General features: G+C 32.2%; 2 protein-coding genes across 3 annotated transcripts in view; both read right to left on the reverse strand.

The window, feature by feature from the left end:
* Positions 1–2,013, reverse strand: part of LOC112519379 (probable voltage-gated potassium channel subunit beta) — a 7,397-nt gene extending 5,384 nt beyond the window's left edge. The window contains exon 1 of the mRNA XM_025127459.1: positions 1,391–2,013. Within this exon, the coding sequence (XP_024983227.1) occupies positions 1,391–1,954 (564 nt within the window). The 5' untranslated portion in view covers positions 1,955–2,013. The remainder of the gene's footprint in view (positions 1–1,390) is intronic.
* Positions 2,014–5,513: 3,500 nt separating this feature from the next.
* LOC112519378 (purple acid phosphatase 23) lies at positions 5,514–10,711 on the reverse strand. Of its 2 annotated transcripts, none has more exons than XM_025127458.1 (8): positions 10,385–10,711; positions 10,122–10,313; positions 8,607–8,943; positions 7,790–8,007; positions 7,248–7,438; positions 6,748–7,029; positions 5,846–5,968; positions 5,514–5,634 (listed from the first exon to the last, which is right to left on the reverse strand). In XM_025127458.1, the coding sequence occupies exons 1-8, from the start codon at positions 10,638–10,640 to the stop codon at positions 5,530–5,532; spliced, it is 1,704 nt and encodes a 567-aa protein (XP_024983226.1). In that variant the 5' UTR covers positions 10,641–10,711; the 3' UTR covers positions 5,514–5,529. The 2 variants fall into 2 exon arrangements, with proteins under 2 accessions (XP_024983226.1, XP_024983225.1); XM_025127457.1 differs by having other exon boundaries at positions 5,514–5,637.
* Between the last annotated feature and the right edge of the window lie 9,061 nt (positions 10,712–19,772).

Raw genomic sequence — 19,772 nt, forward strand, 5'->3', positions numbered from 1 at the left:
CAATGAAAAATGAAAATCACTAATAATAATTTGAAATAGATTTTAATTTTAATTTTAGTTAAGTCATCAAAATGATGTGTCATCCACATCACCTCATTAAAGCCACACAAACAAAAAAGTCAAAGGGTTAACCGGTTTAAAAGGTAACAGGTTACCCATTGTTATTATGGGTAGATTTTTTAAAGTACAATGCCTTAATAAAAAATAATTTGAAAGTACATTGCTATAATAAAGAAAAACAAAAGTAGAATGCTATAATAAGAAATTTTATGAAAGTAGGTTACTATTTCATGCATTTAACTTTGTTTCAAGAGTCAAAAGATCTAAATATTAATTATATTATTAGATTATTTAATAAATTTAATCTCAACTATTTTTTCAGATAAATTTTATATAAAATAAAAATACATTCAATTTCTATTTCGAATAAAGTTTTGTGGTAGAAAAAACAAAAGAAATCGACCAAACTAGTTATTTTGGACAATATTTTTACTTTTTCGCTTACGTTTTTTATGTTCGATTAAAATAGCCAAGTTTTAGCAAATGTCCATCTAACAACGCAAAGAATTGCAAAACGACGTCCTTTGGGGATCATAGTTTATTTATAATCAGGGACAAAGCCAGAAATTTTAACTGAGGGTGCCTTTAAAATAGTGTAATTGAGGTTTGGGACTATATGAAATTTTATTTTTGAAGTTTGAGAGGCAGCCGATGCCACTTCCGGCTCCAAACCACTTGTGTCCATAATAAAGTATATTTCGCAAGTTACGAAACTTATGAAATAAGCATTTGCAAAATCTTGGCTACTTTGGTTAAATATCCAACCCGTTATACAAGCGAACTAATCCCAGAACAATCACTTGCTTTACGAGTAGCACAGAGTCATCGCATTTGAACATCTGTGACCACAAAGAGAATTTTTATTCCTTCTTAAATTTGAACCGGGAACATTCCGACACTTTTGACCTTTTGAGCTCAACCTCAAACCAATCAGATGGTTGAGTGAATTAGTTTTATGACCATGGAAACTGTAGTTTTGATGCAAACTAATAACCATTTTGTATTTTAGTTAAGGGGGTGTTTGGGATAATGGGATTGCTTATTTGAAACAACTTATGTTTTTCTATAAATACAGTTATCAACTTATTATTTAACTTCTTCAAAAACTCTTTATTACCGTTTTGACACCGGCATAAGTTGTTTATCTAAATACTCAAAAGTGGTTATTACCGTTGGCACACCGGAATAAGCCAATATGTTGTTTTTATAAGCAATCCCAAACACCCCTCAACGAACGATTACGAATTGCAATAAGGTCTTAACCGATTCGATTTTGTAATTTAATCATAGAACTCAAAACTGAAATCGATTAGGATTCGATACAACATACCTTATGCCTTGCGAACATATTATACTCCGGCTGTTCGACTATAGGGCCGACGAGATCCAACCGATTCGCAATCCCCCAAGCCTCCGTAATCTGCTGTGCCGACCACTCACTCGTTCCCCAATAAAACGCCCAACCATTATCAATCACATAATTCATAGCCCTAACTGTTTCCTCAATCGGCGTGCACAAATCCGGCCGGTGACAATAAATCAAATCAACATAATCGGTATCCAATCGTTTCAACGAAGCTTTAGTGCCTTCAACAATATGCTTCCTGGATAAACCCTTATCGTTGGGTCCAGGCCCTCCCCAAAACAGCTTGGTAGACAGAACGATATCAGATCGTTTCCAGCCGAGCTCTCGGATGGCTTGTCCCATGATTTCTTCAGCGCGGCCATTAGCGTAAACCTCTGCGTTGTCGAAGAAATTGACGCCATTGTCACGGCAACACTGGAGGAGGGTTTTGGCTTCTTTGACGTCTAATTGGTTGCCGAAACTGATCCATGCACCGTAAGATAGCTGTGATACCTTCAATCCTGACCGACCTAGGTTCTTGTACTCCATATTTCCCGATCTCCGGTGATCGGAATCAAGTGTAGAGAGTTGAGAGGTGACAGGTGAGAAGAGAAGTGCGGGACGGCAAGTGGACAGAGATGGTCTACTTAACATGTGACTTGACAGATTCAGATAGTTCCAAAAAGACAAACGTTCCTCCCAAAATAATTTTTTTTCTTAACAAATTCCGTTTCGATAAATTAATGGGTTGGGTTTATATTTACACTTAAAACTTTATAATAAAATATGTTAAAGATAAAAAAAAAACTCTGAATTTTTACGGCAAAAACTTTGTGAATGTTATTTTTACAGTATTTTTATTGTAAAATTTCAAATGTGAAAATGTAATTTTACAGATTTCATGAAAACAGTATAATGCCATCTTTTCTGTCGTAACATAAACTAACTAATCACAATTGGTGTGTACAGATTTATAGGATAAATTATATAAAAAATAACCTACTTCAGTTTGATTTCTATTTTAAATAATATACTTTTAAATTTTTTATTTTAATATTTTAAAAATAGATATCGTACTTTCAAATAATATAAGTTTTAGGTAATTATTAGATTTAAAACTTCTCATCTCCCACCAAGGTTAATGATTTGGATTTTCCTAAAAGTTAGAAAACTCATTTATTTTTTTCATATTCAACTTTTTTTTAATAATTTTTCTTAATTTCATATTTTAATTTTTATAACATTTATTATTTATTTATGTTTGTATTTAACACCATCTTTTCGTTTTTCCTAATTCTTTTCTATGTCTCAATCATTTCATTTTTTTCTTCATGAATTGTTCATCGTTCAATCTATTTTTCTCTATCTACATTCCTTGAGTATTTCTCTCTACACTTTCTCCATTTTGGAGAAGGTTTTAAAGAATCTGTTGAAATAAAATTCATCAAAATCTTCATTTTAGAGAATCTAGTATAGATGATCTTAGATTTTATTGATAAAAGATGTTTTGAAATAAAATATATTTTTATTTATTTATAATTAAATTACACATTAAAAATAAAAAGACGTGGATGTTAATATTTGTAAGGATAAAAATGATAAATAGTAATTTTGTTTAGATTTTCTTAAAATTTGGGTAAAAATTTGATTACCGCAGTTTCATGGCCTCACACGAAACCTCCCTTAAAAGATATCAGTGTAAAGAGGCATCTCCTGAATTGAACCTGAAACTAGTCTTAGTAATAGTCTTACACTGTAAAATGACTTTTTGAATAAGCTATTAGAGCTAGAAAACGACGAATAGGTTATGAAAATGAATCATATATGGTCTGTTTGAGAGAATTGTATAAGAGGGAGCTGCTAACTGCTGTCCTAATCGAAATTTGAAGCAGTTAGTAAAGAGTTATTTCCAAAGAAGCATTTAACCATTCTCTAATATATCTCATGTTAACCGATTCATCGACTTTGGCCTCTAAAGACCTGATCCATAGTAAAGAAGTAGACATGGTATGAATGAGATTGAAAATGAGCTCCCCCCCTTTTCGGGATGCATTGTAGCACAGTCTGTGACTACGTTTTTCCGTTGGTTGATGATACGTATTGCACACTTGTTATATTTGTTTATATAGTGTTAGTTCTATAACGAATTTCAAGCGCCTATGAATTAGTTCCAACAAAGCGGTCGTTCACGTCAAGAATCAAGGCTGTTGATGTAGTTGCATTCATTTTTTCGTCTCAATTGGGTTGGTGTTCAGTGTACTGCTCCGTGGGTACAAAATCGAAAAACACGCATTGGACGGATGCCCGAGTATTGAGAGGGAAGGACAATTTCAAACGCAAAATGCCATGGGGAGGTACTGTCTTTTATCCATGCATCTCCGATTGGGAACCGTATCCAAGCTCTATGGATAGTCTGTGTTTTTTGGACTTTTCAAACTTAGCGACCTGAACCTGAACATCTGAGTAGCTAAAGGAAGAGAAATCATCCAAGACCTCATTAAGTAGCAGCGAGCGAGAGCGGATTTGGGCTTTGAAGAAAAACAAAGACGAAGCGTCGTTCCTCCGCAACGTGTTCATTTCTTTTTCGCCAGGTTTCGTTCTCTTTCTTTTTTGATTGGATGAAGGAAAACCCAGCAAGCTACGACTTGAAAGCTTACCTTCTTCTCTAGAGACAGGGATTTCTAAATATGACTTTGATTTTATGAGTTTTGAGTTCACCATCATATCTATACTACATTATAAACATTTAATATAAACTCATCATTTCTATGCATCAACTCATCAAGCATTGTTTGTTGATGCATATTACTTAAAATTTAAGATTACAAGTAAATGGTGCATGAGTATAATTTTTTAAAGTTGCATTTTGAATTCATATAACTAACAAATCAACATAATCAAATACAAAATAAACCGTTCATTTTAAATATAAAGAATCTGAAATATAATTAGGATAATCATCGAGTTATAACATAATACTTAATTATTATCTTTGTAAAAATCACTACATTATTAGACCTAAAATAAATTGCATTGTTATTAAACCTAAATTAAATCATAATAAAAAAATTGAGTTAAGCAAATTATATAAAAAAACAAGAACTTTTAAAATATTAATATCGGTATACATTTTTTAAATTTTTATGTGGTCTTCGATTTTATAATTTATTCAAACATAAAAATATTATCGTTTTCTCCAAATCACATAAAATCGTATTATAATTAAACAAGAAATAATAAAATGAAACATTAAAATCGAGATATATTATGTGACATTGTGCAAATACACTACTAATATATTTAAAACATACAAATCCCTAACTTATATTCATTAAAAAGAAAAAGACATTGCATAAATTGAACCAACTTTGCACCAGGCATGACAATGGGAAAGAGATAGGACAGAGTTTTTTAATCCCCGGCCCCGACCCTGGCAGGTACAAGGATTAATATTCCGTCCTCGGTTTATTTTCTGGTCAAACCCCGATCTTCGTTCCGGGTCAAAACCTAATTTTAGAAAATAATATATATAGATATATATACACACACACATATATATACATATATTATATAAAATATATTAATAAAATTATATACCGGGTACAGGACGGGGCAGGGGATACGCTACCCGGCCCCAACCCCGGTTTGAGTCTACGGGGGATTCCCGGGACTCGTTTTAGCAGGGAATCCCCATCCCTGTTCGGGTCGAGTGAGTCGGGTTTCCCACTGGGTCGGGGGAAATCACCATCCCTACTTTTAACTCACTCATTCGTCTTTTGAAAAATCGAATTTCAAAATCTCCACTTTTTGAATCAACTTTCAAAATCCCAATCGTTTAAATAGAAAATTTGTTAACACAATTTTTTAGATTACCAATACCACTTTCAAAAATAGAGTTCGAAAAGTCGATTTTTCAAAATAAGAATCAGGGACGGACCTACATTGACCAATAGGGTAGCATGGGCTACCGCTCCATGGTTCAATCATAAGAAAAAAAAAAATATGTTCCTGAAAGATGAAGCCATGTAAAGGCAATCAGATAGATCAAGAGAGTTGGTTTCATTTACATTCTGTAAAATATGGCAAAGTTATGGCTCTTACAATAAGCAATTGTGGAACAATGGTTACAGAAGATGAAGCCATGTAAAGGCAATCAGATAGATCAAGACACAAGAGGACGAAACACGAACTCCGAATCCCGTTGCAGCCGATGGCCTCGTTTGACTATGCTGCTACGAACATCATTCAAGCGTAGTTAAAGTTTTACGACCAAGAACAAGGTTCAAGTATGTAATATTTATAAATATGGCAAAACTCGTACTGTTATATACAGTTCTGAACTTTGATGAGGTTTGAACCCTGAACCTCTAAGAAGGCTGGGATCTATCGGTAATGTGGATACTGTTGGGCCAATGGCCCATTGGTAAGGTTGAGGATTACCTGTGTAGAAACTGAACACAATTCAGGTTGGCGAACAATGTAGATTTGATCGCCGGTGCTGTTTGCTTTGTAGATATCCTGGTTTCTATGCCACGTCCATAGTGCATATGTGGAATTCACGACCTGCAAAACGTCTGACTATTCAAATGTAGCCTACAAGACGAGTTTTTTAAGGAGTTGGTAGGCTCTTTAGGGAGTTAAGCATAACAAATGAAACAAGAAACAAATACCCAACAAAGAATATGTAGATTAAAGCTGGATTCAAGAAAATGTTGTTTATAGATCGGTTTTTTAGAATATCGAGACATTAAACCAAACGAAACGAAACGATCCCAATATCCGTAGGCGGGGTCTGGAAGGGGTAAAATGTACGCAGCCCTGATCTCTACTCAAAAGAGATGATTTCAAGACATTGAATTGGCCAAAAGTGGGCCAAGTACCACATGGGTGCAGGGTCTCTTACCTGGTTCTTGTGCTTATGAGCCCAACCCTGTTTCAAACGGGCCAGGTACCACATGGGTGTAGAGCCACACACTCGATTGTTGTGTGCATGAGCCCAACCCCGGTGTACCAACTCAAATTGGCCAAGTACACACGGGCACAGACTTCTCACCCAATTCTTGGGTGTGTGAATCAGGTACACAGTGGTCCGTTACGTAACTGGCTTAAGAAACCAGAGAGTCCCAAAATCATCATGTGAGAGGCAAATTAGGTACAAAACGGTCTGACTTAAGAGCCCGTGCCCAAAAGGACCTATCTGTAGAGCAATTATAACTCCCACACTACGGCGGACAGACTTAAAACGCCGTTTATTTGTGCAAGTATATCACCTCAGAACCAACAGTACTACACCACCCTCGATGTAAAAGCATGGGTTTTTAACGATTTCCCTTTTTTCTTACCGCAAGAATGCCATGTCCAAAGCTGCTTTCTCTATAAGCACTCCATTCGGGTTGTTTATCCCAACAAAACCGTCCCTTTGCAGGACCAGATGAAAAATTTGTATGACATACCCCTCCAAATTCAGGTATGTTATCACCCGGTGAAGGACACTTTCCTGGTTCATCTGCGTGATCGACATCAACTTTCTCAATGTTACCGCCATCTCCAATGGTTATATATACGGGCCCACAAGGTTCTAAACTGTAATTATACACTCTATTCATCCGCTCATAGGCGTGCACCTGAAATACACAAAGATTGCAATCACTAATGATAATAAGACCAACTAAACCGAACGAGAGCAGTTTATGCCACCCGGAGGTGGGGTCTTGGGGGTACGTTCTACGCAGACCTGACCTCTACCCAGAGAGTACAACGGCTATTTCTATGAAGACCCCTAACATGCGAATCAAATGCAAGATTTTGAAAAATAGAGATGGGTTTTTTTTTTAAAGCTTACATGACCAGAGAACACGATGTCAACACGATAGTGATATAGAAGTTCTTCCATCTCGAGCCTCATACACTCGAATTCCTGATAATGTGATGAGTAGCTGTTATACCAAGGAGAATGCCACGCAGCTACTAACCAAGGGGTCACGCTTCGGTCTAATTGGCTTAGGTCCTTTTGAAGCCAAGAATACTGTGCACCTGCAAAAAGATCATATATTTCTATCAATTAAAACAAACCAAACCAAACTAACCTATTATATCCCATGTACAGGTGGAGCCCGGGGAGGGTAAGACGTACACAGACCTGAAGTCTACCTCAAAGAGTAGAGCAGTTTTTTACGTGAAGACCCCTAATTAAAACCAAACCAAACACACCCGCTATACCCCACTTGGAGATGGAGCCTGGAGAGGGTAAGATGTACGCAAACCTGACTTCTACCTCAAAGAGTAGAGCGGTTATTTCCGTGAAGACCCCTGACTGGGGTAACGAAGAGAGATAGAGAGATATAATGAAGTTCTGAAAAGCTGGTTAAGATAAAACATAATTACCCGTCCTATTGTAGTCAATATATGCTCCTAACATGATGAAATGCACGCCTCCCGCATCAACCGAGTAGTAGAAATTGCTGTTAGAGCCAGACTCATTCGAGGGGACTGCAAATCTTTTTAGATATGATTCAAAAGTGACTCCATCAGCTTGTGGCTCGATCTCATGGTTTCCTTCAACGACCATCATTGGTACTCTAGAGATCAAGGGCTCCATGAACCTGGACTTCAGATACAAAATTTGTGTAAAAATATCACATTCTTGTAACTTTATCGAATCATATCATTCAATGCTCGTTATATTCATCGAGTGCAAGGCTTCCAATTTTTTTTTTTACAGATCAATGTTATGTTTGGCAAACTACCTGATAAGCTAGCTTTTAGCTGAAAACTAGTTCTTCGTTAATAAGCCAACCGATAAACTAGTCATGTTTGGCAAAAATGAGCTTATAAGTTTGATGACAATGTAAAATGATCTAAAAGGCCAGTTTAAGAACTTAATTGAAAAAAATATAAAGGGCATAATCGGAAAAAAAGTCCCTATAGCTTATTGAAACACTACTTGAAGTAGCAGTGTCCATTAGATAAATGACCACAAAATTTTTCAATAGAAGCATGACCTTCTAAAAATATTTAACTCAATGACCTTCGTCTGTAGCTTGCGAAACGAGCTTCTGGAGAAGGTCATTGAGCTATATAGCCCAAAAGTAGAGTCTCAAAAGCTAGTTTATAAGCTAACTTATGACAAACTAAACGGGACTTTTCAGTAAGCTAAAAAAAAGCCAGTTTATGGTTTCCAAACATAGTCCAAGACTTTTACCTTCCCCATCCATCCCAACGGGGTTGATATGTTTCACGAATGGGGGCATCCGGGAATGCACAAGAGAAGCAGGGTGCCCCTTTGCCCCCGGTTGTAACATACTGATTGGCATAACTTAGGTCTCCCACCATTAGAACAAGAGAGGGATCGTTTTTGATGAGATGGTCAATAGTGGTTGTCGTATTTGCCGTGAGGCCAAGGTCCCCAACAACCGCAATTCTACGAGGGTATGTGTTTGGGCTGGGCAACGGTAAGGTTTCAAAAAAACGCTCGTCACTCATTGCTCCAATAGAACTGTCTCCGCATTTGTAGTAATATGTCAAACCAGGTTCAAGACCTACATTACATAAATTAAAATCTTAGATTCCATTCACTTGCATCATTTTCCTCCATTTTCAGTCATCTAAATGGAGCTCAAGAATGCAAGTAAACTTTCGGTAGCCTAAGGGTGTGTGCGTTCGGTAGACAAGAAGGGACAGGACTGAGTGGGACAAAAATGCAGTTATTTTGTCCCACCCAAATAGGTGGAACAAAAATCAGGAAGATGAGACAAGATACGTAAATTAGTAAATTACTAAACTATCGATGTTATAGTAAAACCTTCCAATACTCTTTTACCCGTCTACCTTACTCTGGTCCGGTACAGTCCCGTTCAGTCATGTCCGCATATCAAACACACCCTTAATAGAATTGAAATGGATCAAACATATTCATTTCTCTTAACATTGGACAATTAGACCAGACAGGGCATGACTGAGGGCATGATTGTTAGCAGCTAATTTGGTCAGCTATACATGACTCTTTGGCAGTGGCTTAATGATATAGAAAGTGGCTTATTCAGTAAGCTTTCTAGGGAGGGGAGCTTTATGCAGAAAACCAAGTTTTTTCCAAACCTGTCCCTCCCCATAAAAAATATTGCTCCTTCCAATGAAAAAACCCTCTCAAACCAAAACCTTCTCAATATATAGACAGATTAATTCACATAGACAGCTTTATCCATATAGAACTTAATGGAAAACCAACCACATAGCCCCTGAGTGTCCAATCAAAGTAGGAGGAACAAAAAAATGGGGAATTGAGATAAAACAAAACTACCTATATCAAACTAAAACTTTAAAACCTTCCAAAATTCTTTCACCCGCCTACCTCACTCTCGTCATTTGACTCTCATGCGGTCAACTTGCGTAAGAATACCAAACGCAACCTAAAAGAAACGAATGGATCAAGCATCTTCGTTTCTCCTAACACTCGATCAAAATTCACAATCGAAATAAAATGCAAGAAACCCATAAATTTCTCATTACAACCTTTGTTTCTTGCACTCTTTTCCAGCATTCCCTTATGCTTACTTAGCTCAGATTCAGATACGACTGTGTTCGATCCTAAATCATAGATTATCTACGAAAAATCTAGGCAAAGTTCGATCAATCAAATAACAATCAATAACTATAACACCAAATCAAGCATTACATTAGAAATTAGAGGCTGAGAAAAATTATGGCAATGAATTCTTACCATCAATCTTGACATGATGAATGATTCCAGAAGTGTAATTAAGAAGTCCCTCAAATGGATACAACTGACTGTAAATCATCGAAACCCCAGTTCGTTTCTTCGAATATTTCCCACTTTTATCGCCATACCACACCTCACTAGCAACAGTAGATGGATCAAGTGGCGTGACATTCTTCCCGATCTGTGCATCCCCTTTAAAAGAACAACAAAATGGATCTCAGAACGATCACACAAAAATTGCTGGAAATGAATGAAAACCATACCAGTAATCCATGAAACCCACATGGAATTTGGAGAGGAAAGTGCCAAAGCGATTTGTTCAGGGAAATTTGAAGTGACGTTCTTCTTTAACCTGGGATGATTCATGGGCAAGTCATCACTGCCTAAACGAAGAGACGGGTCGAATTTTCGGGTCACTGGCTTAAATGGGCCATCTAAGGTGGTGGGTATTTGAGCTGAAGCACTCATAATCATCACCACCATGATCATTATTAGGGATTGAAGAACACTGACCTCCATGAGTGAAGGTTTTGTTTGAGTTCAAATAATTACTGGGTATGAAACTGAAATCGAGACGGAGTTAAACATGCTTTCTTCCATAGAAAGGTTTTGAAAAATGGAATCTAATGGAGCATATTCAATGGTTATGGTAGCATATCGTTGTTTGCACGGATTTGGCAAGGGTTTGAATTGGGCATGACCAGTTTGGTTCGACATGAATTTTGTTTTGTTGGTTACTCTTATTTTGACTTTACAAAACAGCCCAAAAAAGAACGGTAGGTGTTGTTTTTATATGTTTCGGAAACGGATGAAAATGAACGGGAAAAAGCATATTTTTGAATTCCTCGTAAAGCATTAAATACATTAAATACTATTACTTTATGTATTTTGTCTTAAAATATCTTAATTTATAATTAAAATAATATATAGTATAAGTTATTAATGCACATTATTACCTTTTCTTTTCATGTTTTCAAGATACTTTTGACACATTTCACTCATGTTTTCACACATTTCACTCATGTTTTCACCCTCTCATATCTATATGTCTTCTTCTCATCCCCTAATGTGAGATTCAAACTGATATTCACCATAAGTTATTAAAAGTTTTCTCATTCAATTGCTCTATAACTCTTGGTCTCGCTCTCGATCTCTTGATTCTTTGCTCTTGGTGTAAATCGAACACATTTGTGGAGTCGTTTAAATATGTTGGATTTTAAATATATTATATCTTAAATTGTCATAAAAAAAATTTCATCGATAGATTGTAATTGGAACCATAATTTTTATTTATTCAAGTTGTATTAATATGTAAAGACCAAGTGTAACTTATATCATCGTTAAATCTTCTTTAATAAAACCAGTGAAACTTCAAAATCGTTAAAATTCACGGCTACCGCCGCATTACAAGGGTACACAACTAGTTTAATTGAAATGACGAGGATGTGAGAGAAAAAAACATGGAATAAAGGTTTTCAAAGGTTCCACCATTATGAATGTTTCAAGAACCTCATTTTTTATAAGTTTTGTGTCACATCATTAATACATCAAGAAGTTAAAATAAAACTCTATAACAAAGGTTCTTACAAAAAAATAACTTTTCCATTTTTTTAGTTACTAGAAGTGTATTCGCGTAATGCAGCGAGATACATCTTGATTTTAATGTTTCGTTTTATTTTGTTTCTTGTCGATGTTATAATATGTTTTTATTTGATTTTGAGAAAAACGATAATGTTTTTTATTTTTGAATAAAATATAAATTTGAAGATATCTTGAAATTTTAAAAAAATATCTCGATATTAGTTACAAATTAACTATTTAAAAGTTCTTGTTTTGTTGTGTAATTTCTTTAATTCAATTTTTTTTATTATTATTTAATTTATGTTCAATAAGAAAATAATTTATTTTGGATTTAATAATATAACTTTTTATAAAGATAATAATTAAGTATTTTGTTARWACWTAATGATTATCCTAATTATATTTTAGATATTAATTTTATATTTAAAATGAAATGTTTATCCAATATTTTATTATCTTTATTTGTAGTTAGTTACACGAATTCGAGTATGGAGCCTTAATAAGTTGTACTTATGTATTATTTATTTGTAATCTTGAATTTTAAGTAATATGCATTAATAAACAAAATTTCACGTATAAAAAATTATTTTTAAAAGTTTTGTCAAATATTTTATAATATAGTATTAGATATATATATAACATATAACTTTATTTATAGATTATTATATAAATTTGATGTATATATATATATATATATATATATATATATAGGGTATATTTCTTTTACAACCTTGTGCATTTGTACAACCTTTGCAACCCAATTAATTGAGATATTTATAGAAATTATAAATATCTCAATTAATTTACATATTGTATATTAAGTTTAATTTGTTAATATCGAAGACGATGATTAAAAATAGGAGATTGAGCAGCATTTGAAAAAATTTAAAGATATTGTGAAGTGTAAAAAAAAAAACAAAGTTAATAAATATATTTTATAATAATTAATTTATATATATTTTTATAAATTTTAACTTATATGGTTTATAAATTTAATTAAAACAAAAAATAAAATGGTTTTAAAAAAAACAATAATAAAAAGGAATATAGATAATAATCAGGGTTCTTGTTCAAGCACCCAAGTTTTTATTAAAATCTATAACTGAACAAGAACATATGTCTCACAGTGAAGGTTCTTATAAAAAACCTAACAAGAACCTGTACTGTGGATGCTCTAAGAATTCTACTGGAAAATTTTCATCTCAAATATGGAAAGGACGTGAAGTAAGTAAATGATAAACAACATAACATCTGCAATGGAGGTTACTGTTGACATTTATGTTGGGGTTTTTATAAGAAACTCGTTTTTGTAATTTTTTGTTATATTATTATTAACTCAACAATTTAAAAAGTACCATAAAACTCTATAATGGTCGTGACTAGAAACATCTATAATAACTATATTATATATTTTTTTTACTTTCTAAAATATAGTATTATAAATCAAAATATCTGGAAAAATTACATCTATCACCAACAGCTACTCTACTTTAACAGTTTTAGCATTATCTATAATATTAAAAATATTCAACATATTTAATAAAATATTATTTCTCTTTTCAAAATATTTATTTTCAATATCTTTTATTGTTGTTAAAATATTAAAATATTATTTATCTCTCCTGTATAAATCTTTTAGATATTTTTCCAAATCTAGAAAGTTTCATTTTCTCTTTATTCTTTTCTCTATTTTAGCATAGTTGTTGTAACAAAAAAGTTGTTAAATATCCAAAATATCTATTTTAGCATAACTGATGGAGATGCTCGATAGGAACCTCTTTTTGTGAGTCCCATGTATTATTTCAACATTAATAATGTAAATATAAAAATCAAAAAAAATTACAGAACATAATACAAGAAAAAGTCGATTTGGTCAATGTGGTTCGAGAAAAATTTGGATTGGTCTGGATATGACAAGATAAAGATCAAACCGATCATGATATTTATCTGATCCGGAAACATCTGTTCTAATCATGTAATCTCGTTAAGGAAATCATACAAAATGGGGTCTTAAACTTAAGTCCGATTGTGTTTTGAGCTTATCATTTTTCCATGTTATACATAACGGAAATTTTCAACAATCAGATTAAGTTTATGCCGAAATTGATTAGATGAAAATTAGATATAATTAAATTATTGAATATGTTTTGACAAAAAGTGGTATCAAAATCCAACAAAATTAATGGTAAAAAATTATGTCAAACTACAAATTTCACAAAATCATAGATATACTTATTTAAAAAATATATTATTACCTTAATAAGATGACTTCGGATCACGTGAGACCAACATGTTTTCGTGAGACCCGTGAGACTATTTTTTTTACATTTGAAACTTCACAGCAAAACGCTGTGAAGATAACCTTCACAGTGTTTTTGTTGTGAAGGTTCAACTTTTTTTTTTTTTAACTTCATAACGTTATGCTGTAAAATTTCAAATATAAAAAAATAGTCTCACGAAAACAGGTTAGTCTCACGTGAACTCAAACCTTGATAAGATGGCTTCTTTTGTATTTATATGAAATGCATTAATTATTCAAAAAGAAGTGATAATAGGTCAACTTAATCTCTATTATAAAAATTATTCGTTTTGACTTGTTATATAATCTTGTCTAAGAAAATCGTGTAAGTACAATTGACCTGCTTCCTTTTAAGTAATTAATATAAATATTTAAAAAATCTCTGTATAAAATCAAAAATTAAATAGTTTCTGTATTTCATAAAAACTGTATTTGAATACTGAATTTTGAAACTAAACATGAACTGGAGTCTGGATATCGAACAAGAATGGTTGGACTGATCAACCCTTTGTGTATCGGAAACGAAAACTTAAACCAACATGATAATATGAAATACCAGAGGATCAAAAAAAGGCGTACGTTAAACAGTTAAAACATGATGTTTGAAAATATTGCGGTGCTTAAAATTACGTAAACATAGTCGAACGTAACATATTGTTGCCGATACACCTCTAAATAGGGTTGAGGATTGAAAGAGTTGAAATGAGTAGCATCTTCAATGTACTTCCTGTATTGACTATTTAATTATTGTCGGAAGTCAATCTCGACATCAATAATTATTATACTTCCTATATGCAAAGAGCTCTGTACAAAAAATCTACATACATATACAAATTGGGATCATGTGAGACCAACCTGTTATGTGAGACCAACCTGTTTTCGTAAGACCATTTTTTTACACTTGAAAAAATGTTGTGAAGGTAACCTTCACAATGTTTTTACTGTGAAGGTTCGGGTTTTTTTCACAGCGTTTTGCTGTGAAGTTTCAAATGTAAAAAATTGGTCTCACGGGTTTTACGAAAACAGATTGGTCTCACGTGAACCGACCCTACATATGCATCATGTCATGTTCTTATTTTGTTTTATTCAAAAGTAAAAAAAATATTATTAAAATAATATATATTTGTTAACGTAACTAAATAATTTCTAAAAACAAATGTGTTGTCTGATTGTTTGAGCTTGACTTCAAATGTCAAAAGTATCAGGAGGTCTCAGATTCAACTCCAAGAAGGAATAAGAATCTCTTTATTACAATGAAAGTTCAAATACAATGACTTCAGATCATCTGCAAATCATGTGATCGCTCTAAAAATTAGTCGTTGTTTTCATAGAACAAAAAATTAGGACTTAATTTCATGTGTATCTGAAATGACGGCGTTTTATGATTAGCTGTAATGGTACATCCACATGGGGTAGGATTAGGTAAGATTGGTTATTGAATATATTGTCCAATTTCTGATCAATCAACGGCAGGGATCATCTATCCGCCAATCGCTCCGCAAATCGTATAGATAATAAGTGGTGAGTGGATACGTGATTAGTTGCCGGTGATTTAGGAGTAAATGCACCAGTGCTGTTGCTTTTTCAACCCACCTCAATTCTATTGTGTGTATGCATTCACGGGATTATATACGATTTTTAAAAGTATATATTATATGCTTTTTATAAATAAAAATACAATTTTGATGGGTTATTTCGTAAATAAATACGGAGATGACATAAAAAAGTATATTTGCAACTATATAAATCTCGTAACATAACGACAAAAAAAACAATCCACAATTAAGGAATCAAAGAGAGGCTAATTTTGCGTTTGTTTTATTCAGAAATATGCTTAAAGTTAACTATAAGGATGATGTTTGATTGGTTTAACCTTGACTTCAAAAGTCAAAAGTACCAAGATGTCTCAAGTTCAAATCCAAAGAGGAATGAAAATCCCCTTGTGGGCGCGGAGGTTCAAATGCGATGACTTCGGACTATCTGCAAAACAGGTGGTCGTCCTGGGATTAATCAGTTCGTATACCGTGTTGGATATCCAGGTTAATAAAAAAAATATGCTTAAAGTTTTTAGTATAAAATCATAAATTACATAATTTTGTCTTTTAAATTTTTGTAATTATAGTCATTTTTAGGTAATCATGAGTTTTTAGACCAGCTTATATGCACCGACTAATCTTCTAAGCGACCACGAATGATTTAAAGTCATTGCAAGTGAACCTCCATATATACAAAGGTTTTGGCAGCGAATGACTTCAAACCAAGATATAAGGGATTTTCCATTACATTCCATACGGCCAAATGGTTGATTATAATCATTTTTATAGTCATCAAAGTCTGGATATCATCAAGCAACTTCTTATATTTTACAAAAAGTTGCATTTAAGATGACTAGAAGGGTACTCGCGTAATACAGCGACATAAATCTCAATTTTAATTGTTTAGTTTTTATTCTTTGTCTTTATCGATATAATACGATTTTATATGGTTTTGAGAAAGCCGTTATGTTTTTATTTTTAAATGAAATATAAATTTGAAAATAACATAAATTTTATGTGGTTTTGGTGTAACTTCTTTAATTCAATTTTTTTTATTATAATTTAATTTATATTTAATAACAAAGTAATTTATTTTTGATTAATAATATAATTTTTTATAACGATAATAATTAAACATTTTGTTAGAACTCAATGATTGTCTAAATTATATTTTAGATTTTCTATATTTAAAATGGATTTTTATCCTGTTTTTTATTATGTTTATCTGCAGTTAGTTACACAAATTTAAAAATAGAGCTTTAATAAGTTATACTTAAGCAAAATTACTTGTAATCTTGAATTTTAAGTAATATGCATCAATAAATAGTAATTCATGCATAAAAAAATAAGATTTTTAAGAACTTTTGTCAAATGTTTTATAATATAACTAGAAAGATATTCGCGCAATGCAACAAAATACATCTCGATTTTAATGTTTTATTTTATTCATTGTCTATATTGATGTTCTAATACGATTTTATGCGTTTTTAAGAAAGTAATAATGATTTTATTTTTGAATAAAATATAAATTTGAAAATTCATAAAAATTTGAAAAAAAAATATATATCAATGTTAATATCAAATCAACTATTTAAAAGTTCTCATTTTTATGTAATTTTTTTAATTTATATTTTATTATAATTTAATTTAAGTTTAATAATGAAATAATTTATTTTTGGTTTAATAATATAACATTTTATAAAGATAATAATTAAGTATTCTGTTAGAACTCAATGATTATCTTAATTATATTTTAGATTTTTTATATTTAAAATGAAATATTTATCATTTATTTGATTATGTTTTAATAAGTTGTACTTACGCACAATCTACTTGTAATTTTGATTTTTAGATAACATGCATTAATAGACAATATTTATGTATAAAAAGTGATTTTAAGAGTTTTTGTCAAATATTTTATAATATAGTATAAATATAGATATGTATCAAGTTGAGTGTACTTTTGTTTGCATTTAATTAGGATACAAAAAATTACAGTGGTTATATCTAAAATTATTATTCTTATAAAAAATTATATTATTAAATTTAAATTAATTTATAATAAAAAATTAAATTAACAAAATTACACAAAAATAAGAACTTTTATATAGTTAATTTCATACTAATATTGGTATATTTATTTTTGAAAATTTATGATATCTTCAATTTATATTTTATTCAAAAATAAAAACATTATCTCTTTCTCAAAACTGTATTAAAACATCTACAGAGACGGAATAAAACGAAATACTAAAATCGAGATACATTTCGCTACATTGAGCGAGTATCTTTCTAGTTTATATAAAAGCGGCTTTCACAGGTTTCTTGATAGCCCAATTTTTATTTTTTATCGTACATACTTTGACTTAGCGGTATGTGAGTCTTTGACTTCCTAGAAAGTCAGAGGTTCAATCCTCACCAAAGGTGAGGAGGGTGTGTGAGTCTATTTATTGTATTTGCCGTATATAAATATTATATACTTACAAAACAATGTGTAACATTACTTTTGAAACAAACTTTCTTCAAATCTTCAATATTTCTAAAATACCACATCTATTAGAGATACTTTAAGGTGTCGTTTGTTTTTTAAGAGGCGTTGAATTCTGAAATCTTATTTCACTTCTAATTAATAAGAGATGGTGTTGAAGCCTAAAATACGAATCAATAAAATTGTTTTTATAAACTAGCAAATGTCTGAAGTCTGAAATGAATCAAGTAGTTTGTTTTTTGTAAAATCAGGTGCAAACATTGCAAAATTCTCTTCATTTTCATAAAATTTTCATTGTTGAAACTCATCTCAACAATTGCTCAACAAATAGAACACAGTAAGAAACTTTTGGATACCTTTCAGACTTCCGATGCTATCGGGAATGACGTCGTTGAGTTTGTTTGTGGAAAAATCGAAACTTTTGATATATGATGGATCGCTGATAAAAGTTTTTGTTTCACATTAATCTTCTAAGCTAACTTATACGTATAGAAATTATATGTAAACACACACACACACATGTCTATATATAGAGAGAGAGAGAAGGTGGGGGCATGCATTTCASATGGGTGATGAAAGAACGGTGTTGTCCGTAATGGAAAAAGAAGAAATAGCTAAAGAGAATCAAAGAAAATAAAAAATAAAAATAATTAAGATATTAATTTACCTCTTACTTATTATCATACCATATTAACTGACAAGAAACTCTGAAAATAATATAAAAACAAACAGTCTGGACTATAAAACATCTGAATAAATCAACCATTAATAATAATTAAAAGCTAAAAACGAAAAAACAAACAATCCGTAATTGTTTCGATGAACATATGCGAAAATAAAACGTTCTCATATCTTTTTTAGGTGTCTTTTTTATATGTTTCTGGGCTTGACCATATTGTTTGACTTGACTGCATCTTTATTTATTTATTTTCCATTTTTATTTATTTATAAAGGTGAAAAAAGAAAACCAAATGTGACCCGCCAAAATTTGTTTGCTACCAAACCCGACCCTACAGGATCCATGCCTTTCACTTTTCATTATGCAAAAAGATGCAATGGAGTACAATGTACAACACACCAAGCATAGAGTACAAGAAGCAAATCATAAGGTACAACCTCCTCTCTCCGACCAACCCATTCTTGCTTCAACTTAAAGGTATCATGAGAAAAGTTGCATCTAATCAACGAAACAAAATCATGCAAACTCAAGAATGGCTAATGCATCAAAAGCAAAAGCTATGGAAACTTGTACCTTTTTCATCGATTTACAACCTCAAAACCGTAGTTCGGGTTATTGTTAATCTGGAATTTAGGAAAGTAATTACAGTTTTTGACTGAAGTGGCGGTATTCGAGATTTTTAGATCCAACGGGTAGTAGTAAAGACACCCTGTTTGTACAAGTGAGCGTATGCTCGTTTCTAGTTGTAAGTAGGGGTGCTCACGGCCCGGGTTGATCGGTTTGGAGCCGTTTTAGTAACCCAACCCAATGTTGGCGGTTTGAAAATTTTCAACCCAACCCAACCCAATCCGTTCGGGTTGATCGGGTTGGTCGGGTTGATCGGGTTGTGTTTAAACAATGTAAAATCACATAAAAATAAAGGAAACTTTCCTTTGAAATACGACCGACTATTCAAGATAATATGCAAGTTCATCAAATATTTAGATATTACAATAAAAATATTCAAACCAAATGATAATACATTAATCAACAACAATAGTTTTAGACGTTTCCAACCCCGATGCTTTCG

The sequence above is a fragment of the Cynara cardunculus genome (genome assembly GCF_001531365.2).
Source record: "Cynara cardunculus var. scolymus isolate 2C chromosome LG 10, CcrdV1, whole genome shotgun sequence".
NCBI lineage: Eukaryota > Viridiplantae > Streptophyta > Magnoliopsida > Asterales > Asteraceae > Cynara > Cynara cardunculus.